This window comes from Tachypleus tridentatus, chromosome 7 (genome assembly GCF_004210375.1).
Source record: "Tachypleus tridentatus isolate NWPU-2018 chromosome 7, ASM421037v1, whole genome shotgun sequence".
In the NCBI taxonomy this organism is placed as follows: domain Eukaryota; kingdom Metazoa; phylum Arthropoda; class Merostomata; order Xiphosura; family Limulidae; genus Tachypleus; species Tachypleus tridentatus.
In genome coordinates, this window is record NC_134831.1 from 166890205 (window position 1) to 166908144 (window position 17940).

The window sequence follows — 17940 nt, forward strand, 5'->3', positions numbered from 1 at the left end:
CTGTATATTTGACTGTAAATAAAAAAAATAAAGTTGAAAAAAAGATCAACTTTCTCACCTTCACAGAACACATTGAAGAAACATAACAGCAATGAGAGAGATGTAGTCCAAGTCACCAATCCGACTGTAGCTCCAACAAGAGTTTGCGAAACTGGGAGTTGGTAATGCGCCATGTTGATTTCCTTTGTATAGATGGTAGCTACGTGGCATCCAGTTACTCGAATGTGCTTTCCTACTAGGGTAATCGAGTGTTCATATTAAGGTCGCCATTTCAATTCTGATTCACTACTATATTTAACACAAAATATGCACTTCAGGAAATATGGCCCCTCGTCTGCCCAATAAAACTTACCGACTGTACTTTATGAAGCCAACCAGAATAGCGAACATAACACCTATGATAAAATATTCCAATAAACTAGAACGTCAGCGCCACGCATTGGCAAGTGTTTGAACTACTATAAATCATAATTATAAAAGTAAATATTACCAACGATCAGTAGTAAAATGATTATAATAAAGTATTTATTGATGCAATTGAAATACATTCAGTTAGGGTGTTTCAACAACAGATTAACAACTGTTTGGTTTGTTTATTATATATACATACGCAATGTAAATTAGCCATTCCTAATTCTGAGATCAGATAGTTAGTATAACTCACCATCAACTGTAATCGAATATTAGGAACTGACTGTTGCTCTTATAATGCACCTATGGCCTCAAAATACGGAACGTGATTTTATTTTTTCGGCTGAGGTTCGAGAACCATGTACTATCGGATCTATAATTCAACACTATAACCACGAGGCTTCGGTCATCTCATCAATAACTGTAACCACAACTTAACGATCAATGTTGACAATATTTGTATATATTAGTCAGTCTTTAGATTTCATCAAAATGTACCCTTTCTTGACGGGATGACACATGAGATGGTCACCTTGATAATAGGATACAAAACAAATGCAGTAGGAAGCATTACGCATGCGCACACCCAAATAAAAATTGATGTTTACGAGAATATAATGTGATAAACTGTAACGGGTAAGGTTGGACATGCGATAAAAGGTATTGAATACTCATATTTAGCTCCCTTTTGATTTTAATCACAAAAAAACATTTTCCACAAAGAAACGATTTTATTGTGCACTACGTCATTGAACAGAAGACCCCTTAGTTTTATGATAACAGGTGTGACCTTTAGACTTGATCACTGTGATTGGTCCTGCTCTTTCTAAAATCTACGTTTCTATACTCTATGGTTTAGGCGCTCGTTACATCAGTACAGAACTCCAAAGGGGTTTCTGTTGCTGTTTTCCTGGAGCAAGGCTACACATTGGGCTATTGGCACTGCCCACTGTGGGAAATCAAACCACCGATTTTTCAGAGACGACTCCAAAAGAAAACAAGCAAGAACATTCTGTTTTAAAGTCAATTAGATCAAACTTGGGATACGATAGAAATATGTTTATTGAGATTTCTCTCAATCAGACGGACCAAAGATATTATCCCATCTACAACATGTGTTACAAAGGTAAATAAAAAATAACGTATGCTTCTGATATGAGACCTGATAAGTCATCTGCCAAAGGTGTTCAAAGTTAGCTATAAGACAAAATACCTTTCACTGTTAGCTGTATGGTTTTCTTTAGGGTGCTACCAATTCCATTTGATACTTCACACATATAGTATCCTCTGTCGTTTTGTGTGACACCTAAAATTCGTAAAGAACCATCTTCGAGTTTGCTGATTCTTGCATTTTCCATGACAGGTGTCATTTCAGTACCTTCAGAAAAAAAAAAACATATACAAGGTAAGTTTATTCCATCCAAATCTCCATCTGGTTTCTTCATCGTTTACAGAAGGGATTTGATGTAATACACATGAAGGAATTTTTTATATGTAAAACAGAGACGGTAAAATTCCTTCAACGAAAGTTGCGGGATAGAAGTAAATATTCTGTATAAATATGAACCGAGTTTCTACAAATTTCCCTTTATTTGGAGGCGTCGCTGATATTTTCATCATTATTACGAAGATCGAAACGCTGACTCCAAAATAAGAAATTTATGGACTTCTTGATTTCGAGATACACGCTGAGTTTTTTATCATGATTATGAAGACCAAAATGTCATCCCCAAATTAAAAAAAAACCGGCTAGAGAAGTCCACATGTTGACCACCACATAAATACATCTAAAGAAAGCATAATTACAAAATTTCTTTTCTTTGTTTTCTTTGTCTTTAGCTAAAAGTTACACTACTAAAGAAAACGTTCGTGAATACATTTGGTAACTTAGAACATTTAACCATATTTATAGTTTCGCTAATAAATTGAAAGAAACATGTGGTGAGACTGTTAGAAGATCATTCGTTTTACAATTTAAATGCGACATCGTTTCATGAGAAAAATATGTCTCAAGTACGACCTGTTTTTCAGAATTTGTTTAAAACAAAACCAAGTTTTGTCACATACTTGATTATGAAGAATTAGAAGTACAAAAATAGAGGTCGCTTATACGACAAAATTTGGGGGAAGTTGGTTTAGTTTTTTTTAATTAAAGTAATTTTTATGTGCGTTATTGAGAAGAAAGAAAAGTACAAACCTAGAGGTCGCTTCCAGTGAACACTGGGTCGAGGATAACCCCAGGCGCTGCAGTCCAATATACTGTCTTCTCCTAAACTCACTACAATATTACGAGGCTCGTTCCTCCACTTGGGAGGCCCTGAAACACAATGGTATCAACAAATTAGCATCATTTTTTAAAGAAGACACTCCAAACCTTAATATATTACATTTGTAGGTTAATCAGTCCTTTAAATATTTGAATTTCGCGCAAAGCTAAATGAGAGCTATCCGCGCTAGCCATCCCTAATTTAGTACTGTAAGACTAGAGGGAAAGCAGTTAGTCATCATCACCCACCGCCAACACTTAGGCTATTCTTTTACCAACAAACAGTGATATTGACCATCGCATCATAATGCTCACACAGCTGAAAGAGCGAGTACGGTTGGTGTGACAGGGATTCGAACTCGCGACCCTCAGATTGTAAGTCGAGTGCCCTAACCACTTGGCCATGCTGGGCCGGGAATATAGGGATACCATTCTATCACAACAATTTGCTTTATTTTTAATATTTTTTTCCAAAAATTGATTGAATGGCGTTACTTTTCATATGCAACCACCAGAGTGAACATTAAAAAACGAAGATGCATAAAATAGAACAATTCGGAACATTGTGTTGAATACTTAATTAATTAATATATACAAAAGCTTTGTAAAATGAAGAACTAATAGATAATAAAGTGCGCAAGACAAAGAATTAATGTGAAAAGTTAAAAAAAATTCAGTTTATAAAAAGTATTAAAACAAATGGATATTGGATATAAAATAAACAAACAAGTTACTAGTAGAATTTCATCTAAACATTTTTTATACAGTAGTGACCTACATAGAATGTAGCAAACAGCAGTACTATATAAAATAATAATTAAACTTAAACAACAACAAAATAACGTTGTTTTGAAATGTACTTATTTTATATGTCGTTAAATGTTTATTTTCGAATTTCGCGTCGAATTACAAAAGGGCTGTTTAGCCAAATCTAGCTCTAATCTTCACCCAATAGATAATTCTTTGAATAATGGGATTTGACTGTCATTTTCTATATAGCACATCCACTGCTCCAAAGTGCGAAGCGCATTTTTGCATTAATGGGTCGCTAGCCATGAAATTTTGGATCCGCGCTAACCGTTAGTCTACGTCTAATTCATTAAATACACATACATGTGAATTAAAAGTTCATATTGCTAGGCTAAGAAAGAAGGCACTAGTGTAAAAAACTAAGAAAATGGCGGATGGACATTGCAGATAGAATAAGTAATGTCAAAATTGAGAATTTTTATAACGATTTTTATAAAAACTGGCATTTTCTTAATTAAGAGACATTTACATTTGTATAATAACTGCAATTTTAATAGTGAGTACAATAAAAATCAACGAGATTTTTGGTAATCGATCAAGTTGCTGTAATTAACCCAAAACAATGATTTGTTAGCCGCAAAAGGCTTAATATACATCGGGCAAACAAGAGATTTAAGCTAAACTATTAGATGACGCTTCATTCGAATATTGTCAAACCTGACCGTTCAGTAACAGTTAAAGTATCTTGAACGTTAAATAAAGATGTAACATACGGACAACAGTTATTTCTTAAACCGTGTGTCTTTTTTTTGTTTTACTAACCCGAATACTATCTGGGACAGATAAAATTACTATAAGTAACTAAGGTAAAATTGTCGTAATATTGTGATTCAGTAGAGATTTTCTGATTAAAATGTTGTCCAAAAAAAACGTCCTAAACACGAAAAGAAATGTGTCCCAAATTATTCCTGAATAGTTCATGTAATATTAGTAACTTTCTTGTTGATTTTAACCATTGGTGTTCATAGTTTTGTCTGATAGTACGAAAATATTCACAGTATTCAATTGTGATGAACTATAACATAAGAAAGACGTGAGAAAAAACAATAATAACAACAATCTGTCTGTCCGAAAGGTTGCATAAAATAAAACTATAATTTTTTTCTTTTAGGTGCCAATTCATTCTTTATTATGTACACAGTTAATGTCTTCATCCAAACAACTTCTGCACGCTGATAACTTTTGGATACAAAAGCTCTAAAGTTTAACAACTTTTACTTTAAAATGTACTCATCAGATAAGCTGGCTAAATAACGGGAATATAAACCAAACCTCTCACAAGGAGCTCAGTGGTGTATTTATCCTCTCCATCAGAACTCCGAGCCACACAGGTGTAATTTCCAGATGATTCTACAGAAGGACTCTTGACCACAAACACGGAGAATGTTTCATGGTCTAAAACTGTCCACTGTTCTTCAGTTTTAATTACAGAAGAGTCTTTAAACCATGTAAACTTGACCCTATTCTTAGCACCCACTGTGCTACAGAGCACCTGAACATCTTCACCCACTCGTGCATCAGCTGGGAAGTGGAATGGTTTAATTTTAGACCTGAAAATGTGAATTCGAAGAAATTCCACATTAGTTCTTTCTTTTTAGTAACACTTTACAACGAGGTCGAAAATATCTACAAAACTGAATTCACTGGTTGATATGCTGAATAAATTAAAACATTTTTTTTTTCTCTTTTAATCAATGAATTCCCAAATAGAAAAAAACGTTATGTAACATTAGTAACATTCTTGTTTTTAACCATTGGTGTTCATATTTTTGTCTGGTTATTAATGTTTGATACGAAAATATTCACAATATTTAATTGTGTTATAAACATAACTTGAGAAAGAAATATTATTTAAAAAAGACCAATGGCTTACCTTCACACAACACACCAGTCAGAAACAGTATTAAAATCCATAATATTCGGTGAGAGAAGAAAGACGCAGTCGCCATAACAGACTTTTCCAATCTGCAGTACACTCTTGTTACAAGCCAACCAAATGCTTCACTGTAGATGTCCAAATGTGTTCAACCAACATTAAATTCCTGAAGCAATAATGATTATATCCAATAAAGATAAGTTTCTTATTTACTTTGATTGGTAGATCAAAGGAAAACACAATAACACTTCAATCAGTTCGTGTTTCGTCTTTGTCTTTCAAACATGAAATCTCGCCTATATATGGCGCCGTGCGATAAGGAATTTTTTGTAAGGCACTTTGTTAATTTCAAGTGAATCTTAAGCGCCACACAGTGTTATTTTAATGTACTACAAATTAGAAAGATCAACCGCTTGAGGGCTAGATATTTTAGTGTAGTAATCAGTATTTGTTCGCTTCTTTTACCTTATTTTCATCTTGAAATAATTTGTTAAATTATAATTATTGTACAACAAACGTTTCATGCTGTTGGTAAAAGACACAAATGTTTGAATAATCAAATCACACGAAATCTTAAAAAGGCAAATCATCTTTATGTAAGGAATTGTCGAAGTTACTTTGAATCTTCCCAGTTTATTCGTTATTAAGAACAGCATATCAATTTTCCCCAGTTTTCAAAAAGCCAGATATGACAAAGTTAATCCGAGAAAATGGTTTACAAACTAGATTTTGAACATCAAATTTGTAATGTTTGAGGTGACATTCCGGTTGACCTGATCAATGAAAATACAGTCTTGCGTTTCTGTTTCTACGTAGTTAGGTGTCAAGTGCATCGTTAAAAAATAGAGTTTAAAAATCGTTTGATTGGCTGGTTGGTTAAGCTGGAATTTAAAAGTATTAAAGAGAAATTTTAAAGATAAACGTACTAAATCTATCTGACAACAACTGTTAATATTAAGTTGATTATTTAGGGCTGTTTACTGAATCTAGCGCTTTCGGCGGTAGCAATCCCTAATTTAGAAGGAAAACAGTTAGTCGACATCACCTAGCACCAAATCTTAGATTTCTCTTTAACAATGAACAGTGAGATTGATTATAACATTATAACCCTCCCATGGCTGAGAGAAAAAGCATATTTAATGAGAGGTTTTTATCCCGTTACCCAAAACTTTCGAATCGAGCTCCTTATCCATCAAGCCATATCAGGGTTAAAAATGGGTTTAAAATAAGCTTGTTTTAATTTTATAATTTTCTTTGGGATTTCAACCACCTTGATAAAGAAACTTGTAAATATCAGAAATTAAAATAAATTATTTTCATAATTACATTTTAAATATAAGGGCAGAAATATTTTGTCAAGTATTATTACAAACTTCGCGACGGATTTAGAAGACCAGGGTTTCGGAAAATTAAGTCAAGTTGTTATACACCTACAACTACCAGAGAGGGAAAGATTTAGATAACAATATTCAACTGTGCATAAACTTTTAAAGAAACATTCGACGAAATACTTTCAAAGGTAAACCCTCACCGGGAGCAAGCAGATGAAGATATTCGTTCTTAAGAATTCTGAAGTTCTATGTACCTATTTTATTCGTTTTATATCAATAAAACCAGTCTTTTGCGCTTATAGTCAGATGGTCAGGGCATGCAACTTGCTACTTGGATAAATTAATCTGCTGAATAGATTAGCCACAAAAGCTGCACCTTACAATGTAATGATATAAAATGGTTAGTTAGAATGAAGGTTCTTACCACCAGATCTAACGAAGAGGAAGATCTGTGGAGACATCTATATGAGGAACTGAACTAGTGAGGCAACGTGAGGAGAACAGTTCTTTCTAATTGTCGACAGTTCTCATGGTTAAATTACGTCTTTAGCAACATAATCTTTACAAAAGATGTCTGTAAAATTAAAGTAGACTCACTTGGATGGTGAAATTAATTAACCATTTTCCACACTCATACCCATTCCATAAGAAAAAGTGATCTAGTGGTTTGAGAAACAAAGCATGATAAATATATAAACTATACAGCAACGAAGACTTATTTCATTCGTAACAACTAAAACATATTAATCAATAAATCACTGACTGCACTTAACAACCCTACAAAGACATTAAACTACATATAAAGAGTCTGTACTGCGTGCTGTAGCTTATCCTATACATAAATAAGAATGTGAGAAGGATTGCTTGCACTATATCTGGTTCGGTTCCACAAGGAGTATTACAAGCATAATGTCTACCATTATTTTTAGTCGTCTTCTTAATATTCAATGATTCCTCAACGCTTACAATCCAACGTTTCTTGTCAGATCTCTTATCTACCATTCAAAGAACGAAGAGACTGAATCATAGTAACTCTTTCACAACTACAGACATTACTGACGAATTAAAACTAATAATGTGATTCAACATAAGAAGTATAGACTCCTTGTAAAAATATTAAATTAAACAGCAAGTTTAGATGTAGATAAATTTGCAAGAACAGCTAAGTTGTTTTCCAATACGTGAAGCCCGGCATGGCCAAGCGTGTTCAGGTGTGTGACTCGTAATCTGAGGGTCGCGGGTTCGCATCCCCGTAGCGCCAAACATGCTCGCCCTTTCAGCCGTGGGGGCGTTATAATGTGACGGCCAATCCCACTATTCGTTGGTAAAAGAGTAGCCCAAGAGTTGGAGGTGGGTGGTGATGACTAGCTCTCTTCCCTCTGGTCTTACACTGCTAAATTAGGAACGGTTAGCACAGATAGCCCTCGAGTAGCTTTCTGCGAAATTCAAAAACAAACAAACAAACCAATACATGAAAAAGTGGTTATGTGATGTTAGGTTCTAAGTACAGTTATATTGAATAGTAACTTCTTTCTTTTAGATAAAAGCCACATTAGGCTATCAGTTGTGTCCATTCCAGAAAATCGAACTTCGGATTTCAGCGTTGTGATCCCATAAACTTATTGCTGACCACTGGGAGACTTGATCAGGATAATGAAAACATTGTCCCATTACAGTGGAGCGCCATTGAGCCGTGGACCACTAAACCGCTAAATCGCTTAAGCCGCTGTAGCAAGTCTTGTGAGCGATGTGAGCGAGGATTATCGCGGCTCACCGCTAATTTAAGAGCGTGTAAAAACGCGGCTTACGAATTTAATCCTGGCTTTATAATCAAGGGAATATTTAAAAAGGATTTACTTTAATTTGAGAAATAAATAAAATATATTACAATAGAAATCGACCGTTAATCTACCTTATCCGCTCTCTATGTCAGCTTTATGGAGGCCGCCATTGTTACCGAATCACACCTCTCCATACATTAAAGTTAATCCGCGGTAAATCCGTGAAAAAAAGTTATCAATAATTAAAGTATAATTTTTAATTCGATAATCCGATATAATGATCACGCAATGGCCCCCGGATGAGGCTCCTCGGCGGAGCTGTTGGCGACTTCGGCTTTTCAGTCACAAAGGTTTAAGCCGCGGACCACTTAAGCCGTGGTTAAGCAGGTTGACCCCCCAAATACCGCGGCTTAACGGCGCTCCAGTGTATATACACACTGCTGGCCAAAATCTTAAGGCCAATGAACATAAAGAAAAAATGTGTATTTTGCGTTGTTAGACTCAACCACTTATTTGAATATAACTTCAAAAGTTAAAAATAAGAAAAAGGAAAAAAAAAATAGCATTTAATAGGGAAAATGTGAACATTATGAAATTAGCCTAAATACTAGCTGGTCAAAAGTTTAAGACCATACGGAAACGAAGCGTTAATCGGTAAACACGTAACAAAATTTAGTCATTTGTGTTCAAGCATTAGCGTTGTCAACATCTCCCATTGACATCTCCTGTGTTACATTGGGTAAAAACACAGCAAAAGCTAAAAAGTTGACAGAGTTTGAACGCGGCAGAATTGTCGAGCTGCAAAAGCAAGGTCTCTCTCAACGTGCAATCGCTGGTGAGATTTGGCTCATTAAAATTGCTGTTACAAATTTCATAAAAAAAGACTCTGAGGGATACTGAACGAGAATTTCAAATGGTCGGCCCAAGAAAATTTCGCTGGCGTTGAGGAGGAGGATTCGACGGGTTGTTCGGCAAGACACCAGCCGATCGTCGAACCAGATTAAGGCCCTTACGGACGCAGAATGCAGCTCAAAAACAATAAGACGGCATCTACGAGAGAAAGGCTTTAAAAAACCGTAAACGTCTTCAAAGGTCACGCCTCCTTCCACACCACGAAACAGCTCGGTTAAATTTTGCTGAGAAACACCCAACATGGGACGTAGAAAAGTGGACGAAGGTTTTGTTCTCTGATGAGAAAAAATTTAACCTGGATGGTCCAGATGGCTTACAACGTTACTGGCACGATAAAGAAATTCCATCGGAGACATCATTTACACGACACAGTGGAGGAGGTTCCATCATGATCTGGGGTGCTTTCTCCTTCCATAGAACAATGGAGCTTCAGGCTATACAGGGGCGTCAAACAGCATCTGGCTACATTGGCATGTTGGAGAGAGCATCCTTATTGACTGAAGGCCCTCGCTTATGTGGAAACGGCTGGATCTTTCAGCAGGACAACGCTGCAATCCACAATGCCCGCAGAACAAAGGACTTTTTCATGGCAAATAATGTGATTCTTTTAGACCATCCAGCGTGTTTGCCCGAACTGAACCCCATTGAAAGTGTTTGGGGGTGGATGGCAAGGGAAGTCTATAGAAATAGACGTCAATTCAAACAGTGCATGATCTTCGTGAAGCCATCTTCACCACTTGGAATAACATTCCAGCCAGCCATCTGCAAACGCTTATATGGACAATACCAAAGCGAATGTTTGAAGTTATTCGCAATGACGGCCGTACAACTCACTACTAAGACCTTTTGTGGGCATTTCCTACCCTGTTTAGGACTTCTTTTTGGTATGGTCTTAAACTTTTGACCAGCTAGTATTTGGGCTAATTTCATAGTGTTCACATTTTCCCTATTAAATGCTAAAAAAAAAAAAAAAAATTTTTATTTTCCCTTTTCTTATTTTCATCTTTCGAAGCTCTACCCAAATAAGTGGTTGAGTCTAACAACGCAAAATGCATATTTTTTCTTTATGTTCATTAGCCTTAAGATTTTGGCCAGCAGTGTATATAGGTTACAATAGACCTAAGAAAATGGTTTAAACTCATATCAGGAACTTAGAAAATAAGAGAAAGTGATGAAAGAAATTTAATCCATTCCAATTTCCAACATACCTGATGACAAAAATGAGAACATCTATATCACCACTTTAAATATCTTAATTAAGTTGTATTACTTTACCTCCCAACCACACTACACAGGAAATAGGCTTTAAAAATGTAATTAGGCTTAGTAAGAAAGGTTAGCAGAGAACGTAATCTCTCATATTTGTTGATTTTATGCTGTTTTTCATTTAATTGCCCCTCAATGGCACAGCGGTAAGTTTGCAGACATATAACGCTAAAAACCGGATTTCGATATCCGTGATGATCACAGCACAGATAGCCTATTGTGTAACCGTGTGCTAATTACAAACAAACAATCATTTAATTAGTACCCTAATGGCTCAGCGGTATGTCTGCGTACTTACAACACTAAAAACGGGGTTTCTATACCCGTGGTGGGCAGAGCACAGATAACTCATTGTATAGCTTTGTGCTTAATTCAAAACAACAACAATATCATTTAATTAAATGTTGTACTTAATAGAATTTAAGATAAGAACTGAATTTAAAACAGACTTTAGTACCATAAATACTGGAAAAATGTGAGCATAAGCATACATTTTATTCTACGTTGTGAGAGTCTGTTTATTTGTTTAAATCAAAGCCACGTTGGTCTGTCTGCTGTGTTCACGGTGGGGAATAAAACTCCAGATTTGAGTTTCGTAAGTCATTAGGGGATCATCAGTGGATGCGCGAAAGTTAACTAATTGAACAATTTATAAAACCAAAGGGTAACTAAAATGAAACTTCCATTAACTTCGGATTAAGAAACACTTTTCTTCGTACATTTGATCTACCTTATATATCATGATTATTAGACCAATTATTTTCTATATCTCTTATAGAATAAATTAATCTTAACAATGAAAATAATTCTTTTGTAAATGTTTGCTTTAAACAACTGTAATGTAGTGTTCAATAGTAAAAATAATAATAGTTATAGGAAAATCAATGATCATACTTTGATAATCAAATTTAACTGTAGGTGACAGCACTGAATACTTTTGTGAAAAAGGCAAAGTGTTTGCGTCAAACTATAAAAGCACTTATTTAAATAACGAATGATATGATTTGATTTTATTAAAACAACTCATTATTGCCTAATTACAAGTAATAATAAGCATAAATCAAAATACAAGTACAGTCCTGGGATAGTTGACCTTTGTATGTCGCTGGAAAGATTTTTCAAAACTAAATTCATAATTAAACTTTCTTTACAAATATTATTATTTGCGTTTTAATTTCTCCATTTTGGTATTATATGTTTGTTTGTTTTTGAATTTCGCACAAAGCTACTCGAGGGCTATCTGTGCTAACCATTCCTAATTTAGCAGTGTAAGACTAGAGGGAAGGCAGCTAGTCATCACCGCCCACCGGCAACTCTTGGGCTACTCTTTTACCAACGAATAATGGGATTGACCGTCACATTATAACGCCCCCACGGCTGAAAGGGCGAGTATGTTTGGCGCTATGGGAATACGAACCCGCGACCCTCAGATTACGAGTCGCACGCCTTAACACACTTGGCCATGCCGGACCTAGGTATTATATCATATAAGTTACATCACATTATCATTTTTTTTTCTATTTTCCTACTACCTTTTGCTATTATTTTATGTTTTTCATTTTATAAATATTGGTTAACACTTTTATAACTATTATCACACTTGAGTCTTTGGCACAAACTAAACCTAGCACCGACAAATTTAGATTGTGATTGTCTAGCTCTCAAGGCTAACTCATGGCCCGGCATGGCCAGGAGGCTAAGGAACTTTTTTATTCTCCTGAAGAATAATAGTGAACTATTAGAAAGTTTGGGATCTCATTTGAAAGCTAAATAAAAATTCTATTATACTTAATGTTATTCATAACGACAAAATACTTAGTTAATTATTAATAACCAGCAGTTGCCCATTGAAACAATTTAACTCTCTCTTTGTTAACCTGGAGATGACATAAGAAAGTCTAAACGTTATTCTCTACTTTATTGTAAGAAAAGTTTTAATACCTATACTGGCTGTCTTGAGATACATTTTTACTTCAAGTGGGTTTCTTGTTATCACGAGGTTTTTTCTCGGGTCGACTGTTCAGGAAATAGAAGGATTAGTATTGATATCGATATAAGAAGTGTGAGCTTGAAGTACTGTTAAATTATTTTATTTCAAATCTGTATAGAGTATGTAAAGCAAGGCGTGCTAAAAACCATTATCAGCCTCAGTAGTGATATACAAGTGCATCATACTTTCTATATATCATATACTTTTCACCATCTCTAATGTTGCAGAAAGTTTTCAAATTTTCGTGTAGTTTGCTCTTGAGCGGATTTTAGCACAAAATTGGTCCAAAACTGTTGGACTTCTTTCATTCAAATATTTACTTGGACCACTGGTTTCTCTCTTTTCTACATTTTTTTTTCACTATATTTTTCGCGTCAAATTTTGTTTTCTCTGGTTGTGAAAATTTAGAGGAGTTTTTATGTTAACATAAGAAACAAAATTAAAATGTCTAAGACTGCAAATGTTAAAATAGAGTGATAGGTCACACGATGAAGCCAGCATGACAAAGAAACGAATGGTTTCATGTTAACAGATAACTTAGGTCTCAAGATATTTCCTACTTAACATTCATCGTGACCGATTATTCAGAGATTCAACTTGAGGGAAGAGAAGTCGAAGATGATCTAGTAACTGATCCAGTAGAAGGTAACATCCGTTTCTTTATAAGTAAGTACACTTGTTTTTCTTTGTCGCACGTTTTCAGTAATATTGATTGTTTTCATCATCCCTATTTGCAACGTATCTTAAAAACTCAGCTGAGTGTGCTTATTTAGATAACTCAGTTACTTTCCTCTTGGACACTACTGTTAGAAGCTGTTCTATCCTATACTTGTAGAGAAATGAGCTCACATGAGAATACTACAGAGTTAGCGTTTTTTTCTTGCTGGCGAAGTATGAATATAATAATTTATATTTGTGATGAGACAACTGTGTTAACCTTATCGTATTTTTAAGCAGTAAGTTTATTTTTCAGCTCTTTTTGAGATTTTCGAGAAGAAAAATGTTGTCTACAATAGATGATTTGTTTTTAAAGACAAAGCTATATAATGAACTATCTGGGCTTAGTTTTTCACAGGTATAAATACGGTTTTCAATGTTATAAGCCTTCAGACGTTGCTGCTTGAGCCACTGGAGGATAGGTATGTGTGGGGCAGGGGGGGGGGTAAATGTGGCGAAAATGGTTTGGTTGAATGAAATGTTGCTAATCCGGATAAAGAATCAATTGTTTAAAAATAATACAGGACTAAGACTGCTGTCTTATGACAAATATAATCATTTGTCATCAGCCTTATTTTGACACTATACAATTAGATTTTGTTTGCTCAAAGACTTTTTTTTTTTTTTTGTATTATTCTAGAAGTCCTGACTCAAATTTCTATAACATACGCCACTGCAGCTGGCTCATGGATGAGAATATTCTAAACAAAAAGTATTCTATCTTTGAAAAATAATCCCGGTATGGCCAAGTGGTTAAGGCGCTCGATACGTAATTCGAGGATTCGAATCCCTGTCCTACCGAACACGAACGCTCTTTCAGCCGTGGGAGCGTTATAAAGTTCGGTCAATCCCGTTACTTGTTGGTAAAAGAGCGTGGAAAACGGTAAGTAATAAACAGTTTTATCACGCATTAGAACATCATGTCACGTCAGTTAGCCTGCTACGTAACAAAAATACTAGTACATTCTAATTCGGCTTTCCTGTTGTTTATATTCTCGGAGACTGACTATAAAAATGACAAATTTAGAACCGAACAAAAGTTTTCTCAATGGTTCGAATAGTTATTATTATTAAAAATCTGTTTCGAGAGAAATAAAGAAGAAATTGGTTGAAGCTTATGTTTATCATTTCTGTGATATTTCACATTTTATTAGTATTCGCCATTTTGGGTGTTATGTGCCAAAATAGTACATTATTTTACATCCTAAAGGCGGATTTAAGCTATAGGTGGTTTTAGTGTGAGGTAGATATCAACATATTTGTACTACAGTTAATGTATTCAGTATTTTAAAAATGTTTAATATTGTTTATTTGACTTATCGGTACAGACTTCTGCTTCTTCATCAGTACGTAAAGGTTCAAAGTGTATCAGGTATTTTACAGTAAGTCTTTTTTTTTAATTTCGCGCACAGCTACACGAGGGCTATCTGTTCTAGCCGTCCCTAATTTAGCAGTGTAAGACTAGAGGGAAGGCTATTATGTTATTAGTTGACAACAGGTGGCAGCACTAGTGTGATACATAAGCTCTGATCTTGTTACAAATAAGAATGTGACATATAAAACCTGTGGTGATTATCTTATTAGCTGACGAAAGGTGGCAGCACTGGTAGGAAGCATTAGATCTCCTCTAGTGACAAGTTACTATAAATATTATTTGTTTAGCTTAGTTTATTAATAAATAAACGCCACGTAAGTTAACAGTTCTTCAGACATCTGGGCTGAGTATACAAGAATATTTTTTATAAAGTTTCTTTGGTTGTGTTCCGTTGAAACAAATTCGCAATACGCTCTTTAGGGCGTTTGCATGGCCATTTGCCTTTTTCTCAATCCCTAGCTTTTGGTTTTACAAGCAGCAGTGGGTGCTTTCGACAAGTTGCCTTCCTTCTAGAAACTTGTCTATAAATATCTGATGAAACCTGTAGTGTGAGGTTCTACTACAAACACGCATAAAAAAAAAGAAGGATAGAAAGGAGGAAAGGGTAAATAATATGACAGTTAAAACATTTCTACGTTTGTGGGAAGTAGTTTATATTTGACGATAGCTCAGTTGGTAGAGCAGTAGACTTTAGTTGAAAGCCTGCTATCCATAGGTCGCTGGTTCAGAACCGCCTCGCGTTGTTACTTACCTTTTGGACTTTATGTAATCATACAACTGATGCTCTCTTTCTCGGAATATGCTGTGTTCTCTTCAAAAACAAATGTATATAGAGAAAGTTCAATAAAACCAGAGGACCTCCTTCTAACATACCATTTACAGTTGACAATTCCACATTCAACTGATGTTGCCATTGATATCGGAGATCAAGTCTACTCTTGTAAGGTTGTGTTTAAATAAGTATGTAATAATTCAGTAGTGAAGTACTGTTGGTTTATAGTAAGTATGCAAAAATACTGCTATTCTCATCTTGTTTCCAGGGTCCAATTAAAACTTCTTTATGTTAGGTTTCTAAGAGTTTTAATGCTATTAGTTTGAGCTCTTATCGTGGTTGTAGCAGGTGACGACATTCTCTCAATGGCTTAGATAAATTGCACCTGTATTTACTGGAAAACCGAATATTGGGGGTTGAGAGCGAGGTGAATGACCATGAAAATTAAGAAGGTTTTTCAACCGTTGTCTTTAAAACCTATATATCCGACGATAGCTCAGTTGGTAGAGCGGTGGACTGTAGGAGGTTAACTGTAATCCATAGGTCGGTGGTTCAAATCCGCCTCGTCGGAAATTTACTTTTGTATTCATTGTATGAAAATAAATTTACAATTTTGAAACCAAACTGATACAAACAATGTTATTGTATGTTACTAGTTAACGAGCAACAGTTCAAAAGCTGGTTTCACCATCAAAAACTCCACGTGGTATAAAAATTTTAAAATATGTATTCAAATAAAATAAACATTATTAACCAAAGACTATCCTTTTATTACATGTCACAAATAATTTGAAAATCAGGAATATACTAAATAGATTGTGACAAATTTATCTGTAGATTAGTTGATGGTACTTTTCTGAAGAGCATCTGTCTACTTCATTATCTCACAATCAACTTTTAATCACACTAATCATTCTTATTCTCATATTGTTTTATCAAAATTTGTCACTATTTGTTTCAAAATATAGTTTCAATTATCTAGTACTGTATTACGAGTTACTTAAAAAATTGATAACACTAGAGAATCGTGGATGGTAAAGTTAATATATTTGAAAGAGTTTACTTTGAAATATGAAAAGTAGGTGAAAATATTGTTTGTTTGTTTGTTTGTTTGTTTTTGAATTTCGCACAAAGCTACTCGAGGGCTATCTGTGCTAGCCGTCCCTAATTTTAGCAGTGTAAGACTAGAGGGAAGGCAGCTAGTCATCACCACCCGCCGCCAACTCTTCGGCTACTCTTTTACCAACGAATAGTGGGATTGACCGTAACATTACAACGCCCCCACGGCTGAAAGGGCGAGCATGTTTGACGCGACGGGCATACGAACCCGCGACCCTCAGGTTACGAGTCGCACGCCTTAACACGATTGGCCATGCCAGGCCAGGTGAAAATAGGATATAAAACTTGACCTTAAATTGCTTTGAATAGATAACTTACATTCATCCACAGTACAAAACTGTATCGAATTTTAATTACAACAATGCTTTATCTCTCAATAACTGAGTACTTCTTACAACTGTATGAACAAACCAAGAAATTACATGAAACTCGCAACACTGTAGTTTGGTGTTTTATGGCGCAGAGCAACTAGGCTATCTGCGCAGCGATACAGTAGTATACAGACTCCATCTAGTTGAAAGACTGTTGAATAAGGCTCGTCAAGGATCAGTTCTGTTGTTGAAGGACTGTTGAGTAAGAGTTGTCAAGAACCAGACCTATTGTTGAAGAACTGTTAAATAAGGATCGTCACAGATCAGATCTGTTGTTGAAGAACTGTTAAGCAAGGATCGTCATAAATCAGATCTGTTGTTCAAGTTGGCTGTATTACTACTTACATTGACACAACTACACCAATTATACCTCAGAATGTATGAAAGTATCAAGCACAACTACCGTGTTTCTCCGAAAATAAGACAGGGCTTATATTAATTTTCACTCCAAAATATGACACTAGGGCTTATTTTCGGGGGATGTCTTATTTTGATATATTAACACAATGAAGTTACAAAGTAAAACTATCAAACTAACCATTTAAAATAAACTATTATTAAACTAGTAAACTAACTGATTAATACTTAAACAAACTAATTAACTAACTATTAAACTAATTAATAAATTATTATTTTTTATTTCTTTCCTCTTCCTGCCACTCTTAACTAGGGCTTATTTTAAGGGTAGGGCTTATATTAAAACTATCCTCAAAAACACACTAGGTCTTATTTTATGGGTAGGTCTTATTATCGGAGAAACACGGTAGTAGAAAACTATCAAATCCAGCAGTCTCCACAATACACACACACATAGTGAGAACACCAACCATTACGAATTTCAAAGTAATCTCATATGGATCATCCAATACTGAACTTTAAATTAAAGAAAGTTTGTAAATTCCCAACTTGAAATAACAACACAACTTCACTACAGTTAAATCTG

At 35.0% G+C, this 17940-nt stretch overlaps 2 protein-coding genes and 1 non-coding gene across 3 annotated transcripts in view; 1 reads left to right on the forward strand and 2 right to left on the reverse strand.

Annotated features, from left to right (window-relative positions):
* The window catches only part of LOC143257853 (hemicentin-1-like), a 23538-nt gene extending 23135 nt beyond the window's left edge, over positions 1-403 (reverse strand). The window contains exon 1 of the mRNA XM_076516884.1: positions 59-403. The gene's annotated coding sequence lies outside the window, so the exon portion shown is untranslated. The remainder of the gene's footprint in view (positions 1-58) is intronic.
* Positions 1-15649, reverse strand: part of LOC143257854 (cell adhesion molecule DSCAM-like) — a 15818-nt gene extending 169 nt beyond the window's left edge. The window contains exons 1-4 of the mRNA XM_076516885.1: positions 15609-15649; positions 4760-5037; positions 2609-2728; positions 1625-1789 (exon numbers count right to left, since the gene is read on the reverse strand). Of these exons, the coding sequence (XP_076373000.1) occupies positions 1625-1789; positions 2609-2728; positions 4760-5037; positions 15609-15649 (604 nt within the window). The remainder of the gene's footprint in view (positions 1-1624; positions 1790-2608; positions 2729-4759; positions 5038-15608) is intronic.
* A 343-nt stretch (positions 15650-15992) lies between these two features.
* Positions 15993-16078, forward strand: TRNAY-GUA (transfer RNA tyrosine (anticodon GUA)). Its single transcript is given in 2 exon segments — positions 15993-16029; positions 16043-16078. It is a non-coding gene; the product is annotated as a tRNA-Tyr (tRNA).
* Positions 16079-17940: the final 1862 nt, after the last annotated feature.